This window comes from Thermobia domestica, chromosome 13, assembly GCF_964235325.1.
Source record: "Thermobia domestica chromosome 13, izTheDome1.hap1.1, whole genome shotgun sequence".
Classification (NCBI taxonomy): domain Eukaryota; kingdom Metazoa; phylum Arthropoda; class Insecta; order Zygentoma; family Lepismatidae; genus Thermobia; species Thermobia domestica.
In genome coordinates this window covers 180,862,312-180,885,794 of record NC_137466.1, presented here as the reverse complement: position 1 = coordinate 180,885,794, position 23,483 = coordinate 180,862,312, and the positions used below count along the sequence as shown (strand labels likewise).

The window sequence follows — 23,483 nt, the reverse complement described above, 5'->3', positions numbered from 1 at the left end:
ATAGTAGAGTATTATTTAAACATGACCATTCATGCATTGTAGAATGACTTGAACAGCTATATGTCATTCCTTCAGGATAACTCAATTCGAGCTATTTTTTTATTTATTTATTTATTTATTTATTTATTTAGTTAGTTAGTTAGCTATTTATTTATTTTAAATTTTCACCTTCGGAGTTAAGGCCATCCAAAGTGTGTAACATACAGCACGCGCTACTCCGAGTGAGGGGAATCGCGGAACTGACGGTTCTTAACAGTTCCAAGTACCTGCCGATGCATTTTGTGTTCACTGCCGTCAAGGCCTTTTGCCTATTTTGAACCCGCCTTTAAATCCGTTCATATCTGAAAATACTATTAGGAGCATGTCGGAGTTTTGCCCTGTGGGGAATCCTTTGCGCAGCGTTGCACATTGCTGGAATATGCATTTTTGAGTGGCGTGTGTGTGTGACTTCCTTTACGCCGATATGGACCGCCACTCGGTTCCTCGTGTTTGAAATGACGTGTGTTGCAGTTTATTTTTTAACACTTTCGGACGGCCTTAGCTCGAAACTATGCATTTCTTTCCTATAAGTCTATGTTAACTTTATATTTTGATATGGTAAATAACATTATTCTGATCCGATATCATACTTTTGTGAAAATATGGTATCTTGAATTTTGCACTGTGTTAAATCAAGAAAGAAAAGTCTAAGTTCAGATATTAAATTGGTCCAATCGGCTTTTGTGATACAAGTAGGTATTGATTTTGAATTCCAATAAATAAACCAATTGATAATAAATTTTCATTTGTATAAAAAATCAGTGTTATATAGTGGAAAAGGAAATGAGGATTCAGGAATGTGTTCATAGCTTCTTATGTATTACTTAAATCTAAGGGTTTGATGGTATTTTTAGTAAAATTGTTGTTCTGGCACTTCTATGTATGTTTTTATGTTAATCAGAATCTGAGAGAAAAATTTTAACTTCTCGTAATTTTCTCATCAGGGAGTTAATAAAATATTTGTACATTAAAACTGTAGGCCTTCTTTAAGATATTATTGAGTACAACAGGAATAATACACGTGATGTCCACGTTCTGGAAAGTCAATGAAACCAGAGAAATTGCTTATAAAATCAGGAAAAATACAGTAGCATATTCTGTAAATCTCTTCAAAACTAGAATACCAAGATATTTTATAATTTTATATATATAAAATAACTATAACTTACCATAATTATTTATGTCAATACATTGTTCATATTGTACAGATATTTTTTTCGTTTTTTTAATCATGCTACGAGGGGCATACTTGTGAGCAACATGTTTTCACAACCCTTATCTTTATTTGTAAGTGAAACCAAATATATCATCTCAATCGGCTGACCTTTCTTTCATTTTTCCGCATAGTCTTTTTTTAATACATATTTTCCCATCGTTCTGCAAGTTTGAAAATACCCTTGCGATAGAATTTCGTTTCAGTTGCCCGTAGACACTGACGCACTGGTTGCCGAATATCCTCCAGTGTCTCGTAGCAATGCCCTCGCATCTGTTCCTTCACAAAACTGAAAAGATGGTAGTCGGAGGGTGCCGTGTCGGGGCTGTAGGGAGAATGTGGAAGTGTTTCCCACCAAAAATCTCCTGATCTGCTCCCTAGTGGCACGTGCAGTATGCGAACGCGCATTATCCTGTTGAAAGGTTGATCTTCTTTCCAGGACGTTTATCACGCAATGCACGACGAAGCTTCAGAAGTGTCTGGATGTAGCGAGCAGAATTTATGGTTTGTCCAGGCTCAAGAAAGGCAACTAGAATGCAACCCTGTGCACCCCAGAAGACGCTCCACATAACTTTCCCTACCGATTGCACTGTCTTCGCTTTCTTCTTCGGTGCCGAATTCAAGTGGTGCCATTCCATACTCTGTCGTTTTGTGTCAGGTTCATAATGATGGAACTAGCTTTCATGTCCAGTCACAATACTCTCCAACAAATCATCACCTTAATGTTGAAATCTCGGAAGAAGGGTTTGGGCAATGGTTAGTCCCTGACGTTTGTGGTCCTCGGTTAAGAAACGTGGCACCCAACGGTACAAACCTTCCGATAATCTAAGCTGAGAATCATTTCTTGCACCGCACTATATCCAACACCAAGTTTTGCAGCGATTTCATTTACAGTGATACGCCTTTCTCCCCTCATCAGCTCATCAACCCTTAGCTTGTTGCGTTCCGTGGATGCAGTTCGAGGGCGCCCGCTGCGAGGCTCATCTTCGATATTCGTGTTTCCATCCTTAAAATATTTCACCACGTACACACCTCCATATGCATGCTGCAGTCTGCGGTGAATTTCAGAAACAGATTAGTTCTCCTTAACAAGGAATTCAATCACAGCACGCTGTCGAAACGAAACATCGCTGCCCGCCATTTTGGAAATCCTGCCTGTGGTCACGTGTTTTCAACAAACAGCGTCAACATGTAGAAAGAAAGAAAGGTCTGTAGATTGAGATGATATACTTGGTTTCACTTACAACTAAAGATTACGGTTGTGAAAGCATGTTGCTTACGACTTTCAGTATGCTCCTCGTATTTTCAGTGTTAATGTTTCGTAAGTTGTATGTTAGCATATTTTAATATTAATACATTTTGTAATTTGTAATTGTAACTTAATAAATCTTTATATACCTTTGTAATCTTGTGTATATGATGTAAAAAAAAAAAAAAAGTAACATATATATATACAGGGTGGCCCAAAAGTAGGTACACAGTACCGTACTGATCAGCTCATTGCATGTTATTTCTTATTGTTATCCATCAGGTAGACTTAGTTTCTTTATTATTTGTTCCTAATGTGTTTTTACGTCTTGAGCTCGGAAGAACCGAAGCAAATAAACTCATGAACTAAAATGTTATACTTGATCGATGCAGGGATATATATACCTACTTTTGCTCCACCCTGTATATATACAGAAGAGGTGGGAATTGGCTGGTTGTGGGGATAGTGGAGACCAGTAAAAAGTAAAGGAAAAGTTGGAAAATCAGCGAAATTAGGAAGGAATTCTCTGTGGACACCCTGATACATCACCAAAGAAATTAGTTTGATTCTCAGAGTTTTGAAGTAGAAAAAAAAAAATACTAGAACCAAGTGTACATACTTTCCGAAATACAGTTGTAAGTATAGAAAAGGTGCTGTTTACGCTTGTAAAGATATAAAAATTATATGTTCTGTAAAAACTGAAAAGCGAAAGAAGAAAACAATATATATATATGTAAATTTTAATGTAAAGAAAACCCTCAATTTGTGATGTATATTTAGAAGTTTGAGAAAACCTGGAATCAGTTTCTATTATTCTTTTGAAATTTTTTGATATTCGTGACCAGTTGTATTGTAGTGATTTAAGATCTTATGAGAACACGGTGAGCTTCTCGATTCTACTCATGCTAGAGCGCACCTCTAATGCAAGAGGTTGTTTTTCTTGATTCCAGTCATGTAAGTTTTTGATGGTTAGCGTTGTTTCATGAGTGTCCTCGAAGTTCTATCGTGCGTCCCATTTTGACTTATACCAATTCTATGTACGTGGCCCCGGGTTTGGGGATACTAAGCCCCGGATAAAGACATGGTTGGTGCCTCGGAATCCACTTGGAAGCAGTGCTTCCTGTCTGTCGTATATAGGGTGGCCGAAAAGTAGGTACACAGTCCCGTACTGATCGGCTCACGGCATTTTATATCATTTACTTATTATCCACACAGGTATTGACTTAGTTTCTTCATTATTTGTGCTTAATTTCTTTTCATTTATACCCCAAGCTCGGAACAGATCGAAGCAAATAAATGCATTATCTTAATAAATTAAAATGTCATACTTGATTGATGCTGATCTGTATACCTACTTTTGGGCCACCCTGTAGACTTGGTGCGGATAGTGTTAAATTGCAGTCAGTCCTGGAGCTCTCTCGTGACTACATAGTTAGCTTACGCATTTTCGGTCCCAGACCCGGACTCAGTTCCCGGTGAAAGCTCATGTGCTTCAGATCCCACGCCCCATATAGCCTCAGTGCTGAAAAGGGACGCTCAACCAATCAATCAATCCAATCAGTCCTACATAATTCACTTGTATTCATCATCCTTGTTAGATTAGACTGCATAACCGAAAGACGTTAAACTAACGTTACATTTAATTTTTCTTCCTTTCCAGGAACTGGCACGCTTACTACAGGAACAGGAAAGTAAGCGTCGTGGGGATATGCTTGACAGAGATCGTTTGTTAGCGGTTGAAGCTCAAGATCGGGAACTGGCAAAGATGCTTCAGGAAAGAGTAAGTTTATTACAATTCTATTTTCCTTCACGTTTTTCAAGGTAGCAAAATAGTAAGCTTCGTACTGTCAATTTTTTAAAGCTAAAGGTATACCTATTTTACCACAAATATTGTTCCAACTTTTGAGGGTGTCTGAACAACCGCGCGCACAAGCGAGCGACGTAAAGAGCGGTATTGTGAAGCGTGAGTCATTGATGGATGAGCTGAAGAAGTGTAAAGGTATCAGTTGTAAGTGTTCAGAATGGAATAGGGCGAGTATGAAAATCATGTGACCATGAAAGCGTCGCACAAGATAGGCAAATCACAAGGGGAGGTTTTCAAAACTCTCTAGAAGCTGCAAATTAGTTTTTTTTTTTAAAAAAAAATCATCATTTAGCGCACTTTCCAGCGCTTTGTTGAGGCTGGAACTGTGAAAGATCGCCCGCGGCAAGGAAGACCACGCATAATAGAACACCTGAACTTATGAAAGTAGAGGCGGCATTGTCCGACGAAAGCGAGTTAGGAAACAGTCAGTTATGGCTCGTGAGCTAAAAATATCGAAAATGTCTGTTTTGCACATTAAACAGTGACCTGGGACTCCATGCTTACAAACAACGCAAAGGACATCTCATGACAAATGAACTGAAGCACCAGAGGCTCTTAAAAGCAAAGCGCTTACTTAAGCTGTACACAGCAATAAGCACGGCGAATCCTTTTCTCGGATGAGAAGATTTTCACTGTTGAAGAAACATCCAGTGCCCAAAATGACAGGATATGTGCCATATCCTCTACAGAAGCTAGTGAAAAGACTCCAAGGATCTAGAGGAGTCAGCATCCTGCCTCACTCATGGAGTGGTGGGGTGTGAGCTAGGAGGTTACAACGGACCATTTCTGTAAAAAGGGGGTCAAAACGTCAGCCAAAGTGTACCAGGAGACAGTGCTTGAGAAACTAGTCAAAAATCTCAACACCCTCTTTCATGGACAACTGGAGCTTCCAGCAGAACTCAGCCCCAACACACACAGCACGGGCAATCTAAGTGTTCCGGACTTAATTTCCACTTCAAATTGGCCTTCTGCAAGTCCGAACCTAAACCTTTGAACTACAAATTGTTCAAACTTCAGGAGATCGCTTGCAAGAAGACACATCCCAATATTGAAATTTAAAGTGTCTCTTTGGAAGTCAACTGCAGATTTTCCAGTTGCATTGCATAATGCAGTTGATGAATGGCCATAAAGACTTACTTACTGTGTGCATGCTGATGGTGGTCATTTGAAGTATTATTTGTGATCTTGGTTCATAATGCATTTATGTAACTCATGTTGTTAGGATATTAAAATATCTGTAATCATTTTGTGTCGATGTACGTAAAACTTTGGGTCAGTAGTTATGGTTTTTATGATAAGATTAGGTAAATGAACGAAGCTAAAGGATAACGTCGTATAAATTTCATCTTAGATTGTTGCTGTTTCAAAACCGACAAGAACTAAAATGTAAGTATTATCTTACTGTGAATTCAGCAAAAAAAAAAAAAAAAGTATTTACCAAGCTCAGTGAACTAGATTCAAGTGAATTTTGCTCATAATCAGTAATTGAAATAAATAAAAATTGTATCAACTCGTAAGCTGTGGGAACCTTACGTTTGGCGATAGTTTGCTTGTGACTGTGGATGCCTTTGAAATTCTACTTAGGAACAGTATGCTCTACTTCATTGTCTAACGTCACTTTTATGTATATTCGTCAGCAAACTTGTATCTTTATCTCATTTATGCTCCTTTGCCGAATAACTGATAACGAACAAACAGGAACAAAGCTTTCAAATTGCAAGTCCGTGTAAAGTTAAGTACTAGAAACTTAATTGCGTCACTAGAAGTTAGTTCTGGATCACTACTAAAGGAACTAAACTGGCGGTGGTAATAACTTCAGCAGGGTTGGCTGGTTTAAACCAAAAAACGAAAAATGTTCGTAAAATCTTGATGAACACACATTTGTGAGTTATGTTTCACTCCCGTATGTTATTCGTATTATATTCAGATCTAAATTCCCGCATTCATTACTCAAAGAGATTAAACTACAAAAGCAACTTTTGTTTCTTTTAATAAGTTTATCAATGTTTCTTTTGTGATTTTTTTTTATATAGTTCGTTATTATTATGCAATTGCAATCAAAGAAAAATTCTAAATATTGTTTCGTTTTAATAATGTTTACTATTGATAAAATACATTGAAATGCCGTACTTTGGGGGGAGGTATACAAACCCCACGAGAGGCCTTTATTGAAATCAGAAGTATCTTTGGTATCTATTTATGTATAAATGGGTCAGAGCCAAAGTTTACTCAGATAATTCGTATCTTCATTCACTTTTTTTACTGATATGCAAATTAAATCATTGTATTTCTTTAGCTTAGACTAATAAAAGTCGTAGTGAACTAATTTGAACTAAATTAGTTCTTCTGTACTCTACAGTAGTTTGTAATTGTCCATATGTAACTCTGTATAATGGTTTCACTTGTGCAACTGGGTATCTTCTTGTCCTTCTGAAATGACTCTTGACAATTAGTATATTAACAAGTATGTAAAGATTAGTACAACGTATTTTTATCAGGAGTCCTTCTTGAGTGAGTCGGCAGACTTATCGCATTTGTGGCCAATTAGTTCCGGTTTCGAGTTCAACTGAAGGACAATTTTTCTCGGATGTAAGCCGAGAAGCGGTTTGGATTCCGCTTTAAGCTTATGTGACCCCTTCCAGCATAACCCGGTTGTTGCATAATAACACCAAGGCGAAACAAACTTATTTCTGTCCATATTTGATATAAATACATAGAGCAAATTATTTAAACAAAAAAAAAAAAAAAAGGTTTGGTTTTTTCAATAAAACCCATAGTTTTTGCCAACCCTGAACCTCAGTCAACAGTTTGTGGTAACTATAAAAGCTTTAAGTATCCAACTGATTTGTCACTTACACTGATAGTTCGAAATAACAGGTATACTAACTTGAAACGTTTTGATCTTAGAGGATTCCTTAAACCTCGTGATCTTTTTGATCCGACGATCTACTCTACACACACACACACTTGAATCCATTTACATTTTTTCAGAAACATACATGTCTGCTACTTCTATAATGGAAATATTGCCATTATTCTATTTGGGAAACCTTTATATTGTAATACAAGTCTTGGAGTGTCATATATATATATTATGGTCAGCACTGATGGAATTTACAGGAGGACATTGTAGTTAATTCTAAATACGATCATACATTTTCAAACCAATGTGCAGAATTGTTTATCACTTTAATAACTGCGTAAGGTGCGTGATAAAATATCTTCTTTTCTTTAGGAGCGTGCTAAAGCTAAGCGAGCAAGAGAAAGAGCTAAACAGAAAGCATTGCTAAAGAAGCAACAGCAGCAAGGTTCCGTGGAGGGAAGTGTGGAAAAAAGTCAAAGTCTAGGGCCTAACCAAGCACTGTCTGGTTCTCCGGAACCTGATATTGCACCGTATCCTGCAGTTCGACCTATGGATCTTGATTTGACTGGAGCCCTGAATTCAAGGACGACAGGAAAATTCAAACCAAGGTATGAGTAAGTTTCATCTCCATTGATTTTTCCATTGTATCTTGCAACTAACATTGATAACTATATCTGTTCATTTCAGTTACAGATATTGTTTTCTGATGGTCTTTTATTGGTAGCATACAGAGAACACTTGAGTATCTCAATAGAAAAGACACAATTCTACAATGTTTGTGATATTTAATCATTAGTCCTAGCCTGCATCTATTTTATAAGCTATCATTTTTTCCGTGTATCTATTTACTGTGCGTTTTCGAAAACTCGTTCTGTATATTTCGGAAACCAATGTTTTACTGATATTTTGCTGCATGAAGTTTAAATTCTGTAATTTCGGATTGGTAACCTGTGTACAACACAAGTAAAATGTAGTACCATACAATTCTTTTTTTAAAAACAAAAGTTTTACTGTATAATACCTTATACTGACTGGGTACAGTTGTGAAAATAAAAGATGACACCTTTGTATTGTGAGCTTGTTTTCGTTAACGATAGTGTTACCAGATATTGGAAGTTCTATTATCTGTTTAAAAACGAATTAAGTATTAGTTCTATTGGTGATAAAGTGGAATGTAATTTGTGTAGTGTATCAAGCTGTGACATCATGTTTTAGTTGGTCGTATTTCGTGACTTACATTAGTCTGTTCCACATGGTCCCAAATCTCCACAAGATTATAAGATTAAGTAATTCATATGGGTTAACTAATTTCAATGCCTTGCGGTACCTTTCCTTAATAATATATTTAAAGCTTCATAGTTATTTGTAAGAAGGATTTTCGTGAAAAGCAAGAACTTTAATTGGAACTTAATGTTTTGGATTTCCTAGGAAGCTACCTGTGAAATACAAAATTCAAATAATTGTTTTTTTTTTTTTTTTTTTTTTTTTTTTTTTTCTAGATATCCTGACCCAGAGGCAATTGAGGTTCTCCCTGCTTCGCCTGAGCCAAGTACTTCTCAAGGACTTCCAAATATTGCCATGGCGATTGATCCTACTTACCCACGGCGAATTCAAAGTGGAGAGTTTAGACCTACAAGTGTGGAATCTCCAAACAGTAATGTCTCAAGTCCTGCCATGTCACTGCCTCCTCCAGGTATTTAGAATTTTTTTCTTTTTTCGAGGGGGGGGGGAGATTGGAGTTTTGCGCCCTTTTCCGGCAACGAGACCAGTTTGTCTGAACCACCGAAAGGCGTTTCAAATTCCAAGACTGTCTCACTAGGAATCAAGTCCGGGAGTCTGAAATTGTTTTGTTAGTTAAAAAAAAAAAAAAAAGTTTTCGTTGGTCAAGTTTGTTGAATGTTTCAAATATTATTATTTTTTTGTCAAAATTTTAACTGTAGGTAGTAACATTATCCCTTCCCTCCAAAACTTCTTGCAGTTCCGTCCTCTTTACCTATGGGATGTCAAAATCAGTCTTATTGTCGGGCAGTGTATATATATATATGCATGCAGTTAAATTATGATTTAATGCCTTGGCATGAAGTAAAACTTTTCCTGGTGGGAGATCTTAGAAAAATTGAACGTATTACAGTGGTTCGAGTTCCACCATAAACCGTAGATCCATGTCCCATGTAGCCTCGGTACTGAAAAGTAACACTAAACTAATTCAAACAACAACGAAACGAAATCCGGTTCAGTAAGCCGAACCTTGGATTCTCGACCCAGTCGTGAAATATTTTTTAGTTTGCACATCATTAAATTCATACCTAGAAACGAATTGTTGAGATATGAAATCGGTTATCTGCTCCAAGTATAATTTATAATGTATCTGGTAGTCAAGGTAGGTGTACGTGACTGAAGTTAAACTGAAAAATATAATTTAAGAGCAATGCTTAGAGCATTGTAGAAAACAGGCCATCAGCATCTTAGCACAGCATAAGTCAGTGAAGAGGAGTGTATAGTTGTATTTAATTGTCACACTTGTAAAAGAAAGCGAAGCCACCACAAATTATTCGGAATCTCAATTTTATTACCTTATATATATATATATATAATTTCGCCATCATTGTGAGTTGGATTGGGAGGAAAGGTGGCGTTGTTCATATCGAATTATATAATAGTTTTCTAAACTTAAAACCAAATGAAAATTTTTCTAACCATATTGTTCCGTAGTATCTTGTAAATTATTCGCTTCTTTAAGGGGAGTATGGTAGCTCCGTAGTTGAATGCTTACCTCTTGTGTTTGAGGTTCATGGTTCGAGTTCTGGCCAAGTAAGTTTGTGATGGACAACATCGTGTCTTCGAGTTTTCTTGAGATACTCCCGTTTCCTTCCACATTCTCATTCCACCAATTCCATCATTCACTAGCCTTAATTATCAGTCTCCCTAGCCTAAAGGACATAATCGTGGGACCTTAAACTAAGATTTTTAAGTAAGTTTTTTTTTATTAGTTTTAAGAAACAAAATAGACAGGATTCAAAATCATATAAGGAAGTTAAAAATTTTCAATTTTTATGTAAATACGCATGTTCATGCTTAATGGCTGTAACGCACAAAATAGAGTAACCTGGCCTCAGTTATATGTATTTGCAAAGAAGTTATAATAAACATTGTATGGATAAATGGACGTTGTCTCATTTACATGTAACATTTTTGTTTGATAAAGCAGTATAGCAATGAATTCTTTTTTTTTTTTTTTTTTTTTTTTTTTTTTTTTTTGCAGATTGGTTGAAATGCTTTCTTTCTATAGTCTTGCTGGATATATGTAAAACATAGATCGATTGATTGTTGGGTGGTTGATAAGGATGTCAGTCTAAAATATTAACCTGAGTGATTACGATATACAGTGGCAGATGTTTGCAGTATTTAAGCAGCTTCTGTATTTCTTTCATCAAATCTATATTTGCTCGCATTTGGAAATAACCTCAACATACCGGAAGCAGTATCATCATCCATATGGGGCATTCAGGGTAGAGTGAAATCAACAATAGTTACGCGTATATGTGCGATATGAACGATCAGAAATTACATTTGAAGTAGAGGAGTAATACCAAACTGCTCTCTGGCAGCTAGCTCTCGTGCCTATATTAGTTTGTGGAAGTCGTTCCTCTTTCTCTCAGAAAATACAGTTTCAAATACACTAGAGTCCGCTTAACCGAATTTGGTGAAACCGAGGATGCTTCGATTAAACCAGAATAAAATTCATATATATATAATTGTGTATTTGGTATATTTTCAGTGTGAAAAGACGTTGTTGGTAACATATGATGCCTTAAAAACTGAACATTGCTAAACTAAAACTGTATGACTAGAACAATTAATTTCAGTCTACTTGTTAATATATATATATTCTTTTGACATTTCTTTGGTAAAGGCTTTTTTAGCGATTCGGTTAAACGGGACTATAGTGTAAATGATGATATTGACCATTGAGATTGCATTTCCAGTATGTAAGTCTTTGTTGAGTACACCCTTATTTACCAAAATGAGTTTTATATATATAGTTTCATTAACCTATACACTTTCAGTATTACTCTCTTTAATCTAACTACATTAACAAAAATTCTTACGCTGATTGTTATTAATGCCTGGTGCATTTTGAAATTTTGTTTTAAGCTTTCAAACCAAATGTTTTAATTTAACATAAGATCTTTGATAATGCCAAAGATGGATGAAACATTAGAATTACAAAATTATCAATTTAGGATAATAGATCTGCAATACTAGGAATCTATTCTCCTTAGAGTGTGTGACTCACCTGGCAGTAGAACGTCTATAACATTATATTAAATTCCGTGTGATGAATTTCCATCCAAGTTTTTTTCTTAACTCTCAGTTGTGTGGTATGTTGGCTTGGGTATTAGAGTGTTAAAATAATTTGCATTCGTTGTCTGTTATAGATTTTGATGATGATGATGATAATCCTGCCCCTCCATACATGCCAATTCAAGGGCAACGTCGCTCTTCATCGCTAGAGAAGAAGTCGAAGAAAGGCAAACAGAAAAAGGAAGGTAAAGATGGCTGTAAGCAACAGTGACACTTAACAATTAATATAAGAAACTTATTTTTGAAGTCTTACATTTGACATGTAACAATATGTAATTAAGGTTTATTTTAAAGCATAATAATATGAGCCATAATTAAAAGTATTCTCCTGTTTTTCAAGTGTATGTGTCAGTGTATAGAATATTATTGAAGCTTTATATATACATATATATACATTATAAGCAAATTATAAATATAGTATTTTAGCAGTGTCTACTGCTTGATCTTCATTATATTGAAATCAAGATATCTTGTTTACAAAAGTATATGTAATATATATAGAATTATATATAGAAGAGCTATTTGGATTATTAACATTTATAAATTATTTAAGACATTATTTCGTATATATACAGTATGTAAGATATCTTTTTGATAACTTTTGGACCCCTTATTTTCATGTGTGTAGTGTGTTAGTGTATATGTATGTATGATGTAACCAAAGACGAACCTAGCATGAAATCCATATCTGTGAAATGGAAAAGGAATATAATTGCTCAGAAATGCAATCTTAAGTTTCTTAAATGCATTTATTTAGGTTAGTCTAAACCGTCCGTAAGTTGCTAACTTAACCGTAGAATTTGTCATACTGTGTGTGTTATATTTGCTTTCAAAGTGTTTTGAAATTCTCTTATGGAAACTGAAATAGCTTTCCATAATTTGACAACTCAATTGGGAAACGACAAAGTTAAAAGACAATGTTATATTCAAAGAAATGGAAAAGTATCTTTTTTGACCAGTGATAATCATCTTAAATGTTGAAAATTAAAAAGATAATTGCGGTACGTTTGTATATGGGAAGTGTTGGATGCAGACGGTAAAATTTAAGTAAAAGCGTGAAAGATAGTTTTCCCTTTAACTTTGCTGTTAAATGGTACTGTACAAATTTACTTTTAGTCACTTACGTCTCAAAACTGGCAACTATTTCTTGAATGAATAAATACAAGCTGCAGTAAGCTTTTGTATTGATCTTCAATATATCTACAAACCTGAAAAATGATATGTTTTAACAGCTGAGAATTTAGTTTCAGTTGTTTCAAAAGAAAATAAGAAGTGCATTGTGTAGATATATTTAATCCTTCCTTTAAATAATTAGATTTTTCAGTTCTTTCCGGCTCGAAGTTACCATAAATTAAGACGTCGGGTGCGTCGGGCATATTTAATTATTAGGTATCTTCACTATATGTATGATTCTCTTCTATTTTTAGTTTAAATTTCAAATATAGAACTCAATACTAATCTATTTTAAAGAAAATTTCGGAAGCGTTTAGTAGATAACGTCTGTGGCAATTGTAGAAATATTACGCTGATATCAATAGAAAATAAACCTAGAATTTCCATTAAGTTGTGCCACTCTGCTTGTCGTGAATTCAGTTTGTATATGCATAAGAAATATTGTCCAGAATTAAAATTCATTTAGGCTTATTAACGTTCAGTGAAATTATACATACGTAAGGTTGTTAAATATCTGCTTCATCTTTGGTTGTAAGTCCAGTGAAGATTTCTACCCTGATTTGGTTAATATCTTCTGTATGGTTATTTTAATCTACATTGCTTTCTGAAAGATGAATTTAGTTTTGTGTATATATATTTAATATTGCTTGAATTACGTAGCATTTACATGTTTTTACGTAGAAAATAACTTACTTCTGCAAAGCAAAGGATATTTAATTAACCATTTAAAATAAATAATCAAACAGAACTTGAAAAAATAAAAGGGGGTAATACCTCCTCATGTAAATGAATAAACTTAAATTAATAGTTTTATTTAATAACTTCTATAAATATGAATGAATTACTCAAATCAAAACAATTGTGTAATTATATACTAAGTGTACTCGTAATCCATGTACAGAAACCAGTCTTCCTTTTCCAGTTGACAGAATATCGATATAATCGAGTGTGTGTGTTTTCTTGCGGAAGAAGAGTTTATCTTTTGTAATAAAACCAGAAGGTATTAACGTAATTATTTTAATTTCCCTCTTGAAAAAGAAAAAAAAGTTAATGATGGTGGCCTAATTGCATGAAGAGGCTCATGTTGCCGCAATAGTGTTCCTTGGTTTTATATGCCTTGAAAGAAAAAAAAATCATATTCTTGTAAAAGTAATGATTTAAAATACATAATATAGTTAGATTATGAATTTTGTACAAATTGCTTTTCAGAAGATATATCATGATCAGCTGCTCTAAGAGTATTGACTTAGTTCTAATCGAGCTGAATATTATTATACATAATACATATATTTTTATAATTATATCCAATATGTATTTGCATCTTTCCACAAAAGTAACCACTATAAAGTAGTTTATAATGCGCGGTGAACAGTAGTAATAATGGCAACTAAGTGCTGGCACATATTGCGTGTAGTAGTCTTTCTTTTCAAATATTGATGTTCTCAGTAACTACAAAATGTAGTGAATCAAATAATGAATCTCAGCTTTTATGTAACTTGTACTGAACGCTCGGCGGGGCCGGTGTAGCGTTTTAAACCATAAGATATATATATAGAGAGACAGTACTAGCCAGAATCATTTGTGATAATGACAACTGAGTGCTGGCACATACAATCATCCAAAAAAAAGTTCAGATTTTACACACTTCTTTGTCCATAACTTCGGAACAGTGGTCTAATTTGAGCAAAGTTTTCTTTGAAAAATGGAGAGAATATAGTTCTCTTAAAGCTGTCAAAAATTGTATTTCATACGTTGATTTGAAAGTTATTGATAAAAGAAGTGTATGAAGTAGGTATGCTGGTTATTGTATTAATCTCTCTTTTTCTGCATTCCGGAAGAAAGAAAATATCAGATATTTACTAAGAGATTAGTTTCGTAATCAGGTATGTACTTAGTAAAAGGAAGATACAAATCTGAGTTCTAATATCAAGTGTATTTATGAATAAAAATCTCTGTTATTAAAGGGAGTTGTTAACTACTCACTAGGGAAGAAAGAAAATTTTATTAAAAGTTCCTTAATATATTATGAATCACAGTTTTCGGTTATATATTATGAATCACACGGTTGATACCTACATTCTTGAACCGTGTGAATATTGAGGAAAGGATAAAGTGTATGGTGTTTAGATTATACAAGGATAATTAACCTAACATATATATGTATATACACAGCAAAAATAAAACCCAAAAACATCTGTTGAATAATGGCGTCTCGTTAGTAATTGTGCGTTACTGTTGGTTGAATGGCTCAAAAACTCATTAAATAATTGATATAGAAATTATTTCTCTCTTTTGACGTTCGCGTTTACTAACTGAGACGCCATTAGTTAGTAAAACTATTTAGGATTAAACTCTTGTGCGTGCTGGTTAAGTCACTTTATCAAATTTTCTTCGTGTATGCTAAATACCATGTATTCACTCTTGTAAAAATAAATAAATATTCGATGAAAGCAAACGAAGGTTCAGAAATTTGGTGATTTTAACACAAACGATATTAAAGTAAGAAACTGAATGTAAGGAGTACTTATTTTGATGAGTTGCTATACCTCAATAGGAAACAAAAGTACTTATGCCTTGAAAATATTAAAAGTAACAAGGGGAAAATGGGATATTGTAGGATAATTGACAGTATTGTTTCATAATGTGTATATAAAATTTTTATGTGAATAAGTATTTTAAATGCTCACAAACGTACAGTTGGTAAGGAAAAAAGTACGTATATGAAATTCAGGTATTATGGACGGATAGCTATGGCATTATAGTGTAGCTAAATTTCTACCTTTGAGAGAGAGGGGGTTTATGTACTAATGTATAATAATTTTGTATTTATGTATAATACAACAAAACATTTAAGGGGGAAATCAAAAGATCGGACGAGCAATTTCCGATAGTGTAGTAAAGAGATGCACGTAAATGGCAAAACGTAATGATATTTGTATGAATTTGGTGTTAGTAGTAAATGGATTATCACTTTGTCGTCAACTAGCACACAATGTGGGTTGAAATATTGTCTTTCAAGTTCGCGTGTCAGAAGGAAAATGGTAAAAAGAATGTGGAGGTAAAGAAATATAATTAAGCAGTTTGTATGCCTTAATCCTTTTAAATCACATCCTGTTAGCATGTAAAAATATTTACAGAATTTTTTTTCGTATTATTTAAGTTTGCGGCATTATTAGGTTTAAAAATGGTTGGATTATTAAAGTTTACGTAATTTTTGTTTCGTATAGTGTTTCCAGTGTTGTTATAATTATAGATTGAGAATCAACATTGAATCGCAGGTTCCGTTATGTTTACAGGTATATTAACTTCCTGTGAATGAAGTTTTTTTTCTAAAATTACAGAACATAGTATTATTGATCGATAGTTCAAGCTAATATTTTTGTAATATACTGTTTTTCAGTATATTTTCAAGTTTAACGTACTATTGTATTATTCCTAAGTAAAGCTTCCATTTTGTATGAGGTTGAAAGCAAATATGGGTGATAAGTAGGGCTCGGAAGTTGAAGACCTAAAAGTTGTCTATAAAAAGACCTAAAAATATCTTTATATATATATATATAAAATCCAATTTAATTAGAATTACATATTTAATGAATATAATTCTCAACAAATACAAGCTTCTGGTAGGTTAACGGCCTGTCCTTCCACAAACTGAAATACAAACTAAAATAAGAAAACTTCTCCACCCTCACCCCCCACTTGCTGGAGGACATTGTTACGCCTTCTTATCTGACTTGTAATCGTTGCAGATCTGGTCTTATCAGTCCAATCGTTGAAGAATGTCTTATCATTGAAATTTTCTTTACTAAAGAAAAGATGTTTAAGAGGTGGTGGTGATTCGAGTTAATGGCCAGTAAATTTATTGTCGAAAGATGAAGTGAAAAAAAAAAACCGTTAAGACCTATGAAAAGGTTAAAAAAAAGACCAATAAACAAACAAGAAAAAAAAAACGCCGAAAAAGGCATAAAAGGGCAAAAATCCACCATTTTCTGGCCTACAATGACCCAAAATGAACACACACTGTGTTAAGGGCACTCGTAAAAGAAAGGATTTTTCCTTAACTTCTGGGCCCTAGTGATAAGTTTTCATATTTCGAAGCTGTGTCACTACAACATATACTATGATTTTGTTTTGAAATGGTTAAGTAAATTGGGCATGTTTTGATACTTCCTGCTCTGTGCTCTGTAAGACTAAGAATGTAAGCACAGAATATCTGAATTTTAGAACATTTAAAATAAATTCATGTTAAACAAAAACTTTTATGAGAGTTTGATACGGGGTTAATTCATTTTCAAAACGTTACACGTGTTTGAAAAATTCAAATTGTTTCAAAGATTTCGTGTTAGGATAGCTTATTTTAGCTTTCCCTATGTTTCACTCATTACGTGTTTGAATCACATGATGACAAGCTATATCAGCTAATAGTAATGTGCTAGTTGTAATAGTCGACTATTGATTTAATTGAAATTTATTAAATATAATGAAAACGATTTGAAAAATTGTAATTTCTACCTATAATTTTTTTAAAAAAAGTCTTACCAAACTCTATTTGATGAGTCTATTTTAAACGAGTACTTATCAAATAAGTAAAAATTTGTAATGAAGTGTTACTAAGAAAAGAAGTCAGAACATCAACGAAATAAATTAGTATTCCGTGACTAGATGAAATAGATTGATTATTTTTAATAAAAAACAATAGCAACTACATTTCCCATTTTCAGTATTCTTTATTATATTAGAAAGCATAAAATAGTTCGGTTTCTAATTACATTGTTGAATGATTATTATACAAGTACGTTTTTCCGCAGAAGTTTGCTGCTGGTGTGTATATATAGTTGATTTCACAAAATCAAATGCAACGTTTATTTTACGTGTATTTTTTTATATTGTCAGATCGTTTGTGCAACTACTGTCAGCTTGTAATCGCTACTCGAACTGAAGTACGATGTAGTATGTTTCATTATTACGTAATAATGTGTTCAGATGAATACTGCTAGGAAATAAAATACTCTTAAAAAGAATAATCATTTTATTGTACACAATCTCCTGTTTGTTAGTGGCTTTAATGAATTCACTGTCTTATTATTTTGTCATTCCAAAAGTTTAGTACTTTGCTTTAAGTATTTCTTTTTTGAGCATGTAATTATTTATTATGTATTTTTGGGAAGTTTATATATCGTATTTTGTACAAATGTATGATTTAATTTATCCATTATATAATAGTTTTGTATTTTTATGTAAAAGAAGGTAAATTGAAGAAAAATATTGGAAGTCTATTTTGATTTTGTTTTATTGAATTTTGCTACCTCCGTTTTCCATTGTGTTTGTGTTTTTCTCCTTAAGCATTAAGGATTACAAACTGATGAGTTTTTCATCTCTTGAACTTCTCCACCACGCCAAGATTTCACGGTTATTCTGTGGTAAAGCGCTCGCTTCTGGAACGAAAGACCCATGGTTTGATCCCAGTCCGAGTTTTCTCATGGTTCTCAATATTTCTTCCACTGTCTACGTTGCATCAATTCTTCCATGCCATTTCACGCTATTATGCTTCTTTATCATACAGGGCATAAACCCGGAAACGTGTACTTTTTTTTCACCCTTCTCCCGTTTCCGCTTAATACCAATCTGCAAATCAAGAATGAGAGTCGGTCGTTAAGCTCGAGTTCGTGGTCCAGTCCTGTTGATGTTTGTGACTTCAATTACCATGTAAAAATGGCTATCCCTGTTCCTTCGTTAGTCGAGGTAAAATACTCACCTTAAAAATTAAATAATTACGATGGTCACGTCTTACAAACTGACGTCACGATTATTATACGTTTTTCCGCAGGAATTTGCTGCTGTATGTACCGTATATATAATTAATTTCACATAACCAAATGCTTGTATAATTATCAAACTTCAAGTGTATTTCCGGTAGTGTATGACTTTAAAAAAGACTAAACGAATTATCTGTACGAAAAGTGGCCAGGAAGTTCTTCCCCTCACCATGATAGTATGAGCTACGAACAGCAATTTGGTCTGCGGACGTGTTCTAATGGACATATTCATTCATGTTGCCTATATTTTTCACGTCTATGGATAAATCTATTAATACAACCCGCACAAGTCGGCGAAGTTAGACAAATCAGGTTTCCTCCACAATAATAACCACATCATCCGCAAAACTCTTATCACGCAAATATTTCTTCGTATTGAGCCAAATATGGTGAGTGGGGTAAAGGTTCGTTGTCATATTGACGCATAAAAGTGAGGATTTCTGCGGTTCAGTGTGTCGATGCATTGTCCGCTAGCAGCAGTGGCACCTTTCGAGAGCAAATCCCGTTTGTTTGCTTTGCCGTAAGTTTTACAGCAGGTTCCTGTGATTTGTAGTCCTTTGTGTAAGTACTTTATGGTCATAAAACGCGGACAATATAATGTTTTCGGTTAAATGCTGCAGTTTCGCCTTTTCTGAGGGTGTGTGAAAAGATATGTTTCCTGTGCCCCCGCGTAGTATAGTGGCTAACGCTCTCTCCTTATGTGCGAGCAGTCCCGGGTTCGATTTCCGGTGGAGGCACTCAGACCAGCCACCCTGATTGAGGTTTTCGTGAGATTTCCTCATTCACACCAGTCAAATGGCGGGGTACCTAATTTATAGATCCTAGGCCGCTTCCTTTCTTTCCTTTCCCAGGATAGTGTGCTCGCCAAGGGACGTCATCCTTCAAACGCGACGGGCTGAATGGCCTTAGCGGCCGACAGCTCAGAAATCTAAAATCCTAAGATTTTTTCCGTGTTTCAGTAATTTCTTTGGTTTCAGGATCAGATAAATACACCCAGTATTTATCGGGTCACTATTCTAAAAGTATCTTTGTCTTCTGATATAGGGCTTTTTGTATATTCCACAATTCATTGGTTTTGTAAAGGCATCAGCAATCGGGGAACCCAGCTTGCTGCCATGTAGTATGGTGTGAACGGAACCCCTACTAATGTTAATTTCCTTACGTAAACAAATCTATTTTCAAGCACTAACTGTTCAACTTTTGCTTTCATGTATGGACTTGCAGCTATTCAGAGAGAATTTTCTCTTGGATCATCCTGTAGACCTGTGCGAACACATTCAAATTCTCTTTGAGTTTCACTGTCATAACATGAGGATTCCTTTCTATACAACTGCCGTCTCTCCATGTATCGTTTGTATCGATTTTCCTGGTGGAGGAACTCCACTATTGTTAGTAGATAAATTGAGATGTATTTAAGGTGGCCAATGTGTTAGATGTATCGCGTGGAACAGTGTCCTAGATGCTAGCCTACAAAAACCATGGAAAAACAAAATGTGCGAAAAGGATAATGGACGAATGAAAATTCAGTATTAGGAATCGATGAGTATTAAAGAGGGCTGTCATCAAAGAGTAGAGCGAATGCAGTAAAAGGGACTACCGAACTACGAATAGTCATCTGAGCAGCCAATTACGACTTGAGTTGTATAACCTATGATTATAGTACCATTTCTAACTGCTGAGAACGTGCAAAGTGGGTCGCAGATGATGGGAAATGCGTAATATCAGTCCTCTTTTGCCCTATTTCCAACAACAAGCCGTGTTCATGAATGTCTCAAGTAACTCATGCTCCGAACCGGCTCCTCCATCAATTCTTGCTGACAGAAACGAGTGTTGCATTGCATGAGGAATGATACAATATTCCTCTGGAAATTATTCGTGACTTATATGACTGTATTTCCTTGACGAATTAGAGTTGTTCTGCAGGCTAATGGTTGTCCCGCGGCGTACTAATCTGACAAACTGATTTTCTTCAGATATTTCCATTGTTTTTGATGATAATCGGTATTCTCTCCTAAGAAGTAGCTTACGGGTTCAGCTTATATCAGACCGGATTAAGAACGCCATGCTATCTGGGGAATGACACTAGAACGAAGCGCCTGCTGTCGTAGCAGCAGTGTGTCTGATGCCATAAGCGCCAACACGAAGAAACTTGGGGAGGAGAACTCTAGTTGACAACGTGACAGAATAATCGCGTCGAGATCTATCATACCTCATGCATAAGAAAATAATTGTTTTGGGGACACTAACATTATTTAAATACTTCAATAGATAATTAAAACCAAATAGTTTTCTTTAAAAAAAAAAAAAAAAAGCGAGTGTGCACTAAGTAGTCATTTTTAAAACTTACTTTTTTGTTTGTAGAAATAAAAATACGAAAACGATCCCTCGACGATAGTGGGGAGCGCTGAAGGGTCCTGGGACTCCAGGGTTTCGGCGCCTGTGGCAACATACATCGGAGGTGAAAATTCTAGATTTCTGCCATATGATTTCTGAACACCAAAGGACAAAATGCAGCTGACATCCATCAGAAATTGTGCCAATTACGGGCCGACAGTAATAAGGGAGTAATGGTGTAGAGAGTTTGGAAAGGTCGTTCAAATGTTCATGACGATGAGTGAAGTGGTATGACATAGACGGACAATCTCGTGAAAGTGCAATCGAATCGCCGATCCACAATAACTGAACTTGCTAAAGAAAATCTTTGAGTTTTACGTCTCATGTTATGCCGGTTAGGCTAAAGGAGACGGCGATGATGAGTAATGAAAGAAATGGTGGAATGAAGAAAGTGGGAGGAAACGGGAGAACCCCGAGAAAACCCACGCACACGGTGTTTGTCCACCACAAAGTTCACTTGGCGGGGGCTGGGATCGAACCTGGGACCCCAAGCATCAGAGGTGAACGCTCTACCACTGAGCCACCGCGACCCGTAGAACTTGCTAAAGAGTTACCAAAAGTATCTGCGAAAACAGTGCATCGAATTGTTACAGACAAGGCGGATTTTCATGTGTCCTTTACCTCCGTGAGTTGCGAGCGATTGTGCTAAACAGCCAATGAAATCACGCATCGGAGATGGCGCGCTACACTCGCGTCAGAGTAGAAATTTGTTCAATTCTGACGGAAGTAGCGCGCGTACACTATTGTATTCACTGACTAACATGGCGGAAGTCGCAAACTTTCTATTTTACGCATGCGCATTAGCTAGGGAGTAGTAATTTGGCGCAATACACGCACGGATGTATGAAAACGAAAATAATTTACGGTGAATACGCTACATGTGATGCTTCCGTTCTAACGCGGGCATGAAAATCCGCCTACAAGCTGGATTATCACAAATTGTGTGCGAGGTGGATTCTAGAAATGCTGAAAGACGCGCTCAAAGACCAAAGAATAACAGCTACGTGTGATTTTTTGACCTGCTTTTGGGATGATGGGATGGCCTCTTTTCTCACATAGTGACGGGGAATGAAACCTAGATATCGTACGCCACTGATGAGTCGGAGCAGTGGTCAAAGCAATAGGGTTACTCAGATATCCTAAAGCGAATTCTGACAAACACCATCAGTTCACAAAATCATGGCAACAGTGTTTGGGAGCAAAAGAGTTTTTTTGGAACCAGAACAATCAAGTACAGCAGATATGTATTTCCAAATACTAAATAATCTATGACGTGCCATCCAAAATCGGCGGAGAGGAATGGCACAGTCTGGAATTTTTCTGATCCATGACAACGCCTGCCCAGACACAGTTGCTCATACTGTTGAGAAAAGTAAAAATATATATATATATATATATATATATATATATATATATATATATATATATATATATATATATATATATATATAATATACAAGTGGAGAAAAACAATACTCCCACAAATACGTTATTTTAATCAGTACAGCAATTTATATTTATATTTTATATATCTCCAGAACGATTTGAGATATCAAATTGCTGTAAGCGGTGTGATTTTTATGCTCACTGTAAACTGTCTGAGATGTGATACCTATGTAGGTACTTTTTTCGAAATAAATTTGATTAGGGCTTTTCAATCTCCCTAATTTCCTTCCTATTTATTCGAAATTGTATCATGACCGTAAATTCGATACTAAGGTGAGAACCGCAGTGCCTCTGGTAGAGCGTTCACCTTTAGTGCGTGAGGTTCCTGGTTCGATCCCAATTTGCACCAAGCGGTCTTTGTAGTGAACAAACTCCGTGTGCGTGAATTTTCTCGATTCTCCAATTTTCTTCATTTCATTCGTTCTCATCATCACCATCTCATTTAGCTTAAACGTGGGACGTAACATTGAAGTAAGACTCGATACTAAGGTACTTTTGAAGTGCATTGCTTCACCCATCTCATTTACACTATTAATGTTCTACAAGCCTCCAAAGTTTGGATATTTGTAATTTTTTGACACTAAATAATTAATGTGGTATTGCAAATTTTCGTTTAACGTGTAGATTTGAAGTATATAATAATCAGACGTAGTACCACTTGAAGAAATAAAATTTTATGTTGGGTTAGCAACAGTGTTAACTTGTTGGCATTGCAGAGTACATCAAACAATGTTCCTCTGTCGATATTTCATCCTGCAAAATTTCAGCATTTTCTATGTATTAGTTTAAAGGCTACAAGGACGTTTCGAGATAAATGGTCCGCCCTGTATATAACCTAAAGCTGATGAAAGAAGGAAAGACAAGAGATAAAAATAGAAAAAAATCAACAGCGTTCAAATAACGGGGACTGGGCATTGCACGTTCTTACCTTACTTTGGTTAGTTCAACCCAATAACGTCTGAATATAATAATACATTTCTACAACGAATGTAACTTTTCAAGGTCTTTCCTCAGACTACAGCTTCTCCTAGAGAGCACTGTTTTGTTAGTTTTATGAATGA

The 23,483-nt window shown here is 35.2% G+C and overlaps 1 protein-coding gene across 1 annotated transcript in view; it reads left to right on the top strand.

Annotated features, from left to right (window-relative positions):
• LOC145668830 (uncharacterized) overlaps nt 1-16,312 on the top strand; it is a gene marked incomplete at its 5' end in the record, with an annotated part of 42,974 nt that extends 26,662 nt beyond the window's left edge. The window contains 4 exon segments of the mRNA XM_081737010.1: nt 4,162-4,281; nt 7,601-7,836; nt 8,728-8,921; nt 11,668-16,312. Coding sequence (XP_081593136.1) covers nt 4,162-4,281; nt 7,601-7,836; nt 8,728-8,921; nt 11,668-11,804 — 687 coding nt within the window. The 3' untranslated portion in view covers nt 11,805-16,312.
• Nucleotides 16,313-23,483: the final 7,171 nt, after the last annotated feature.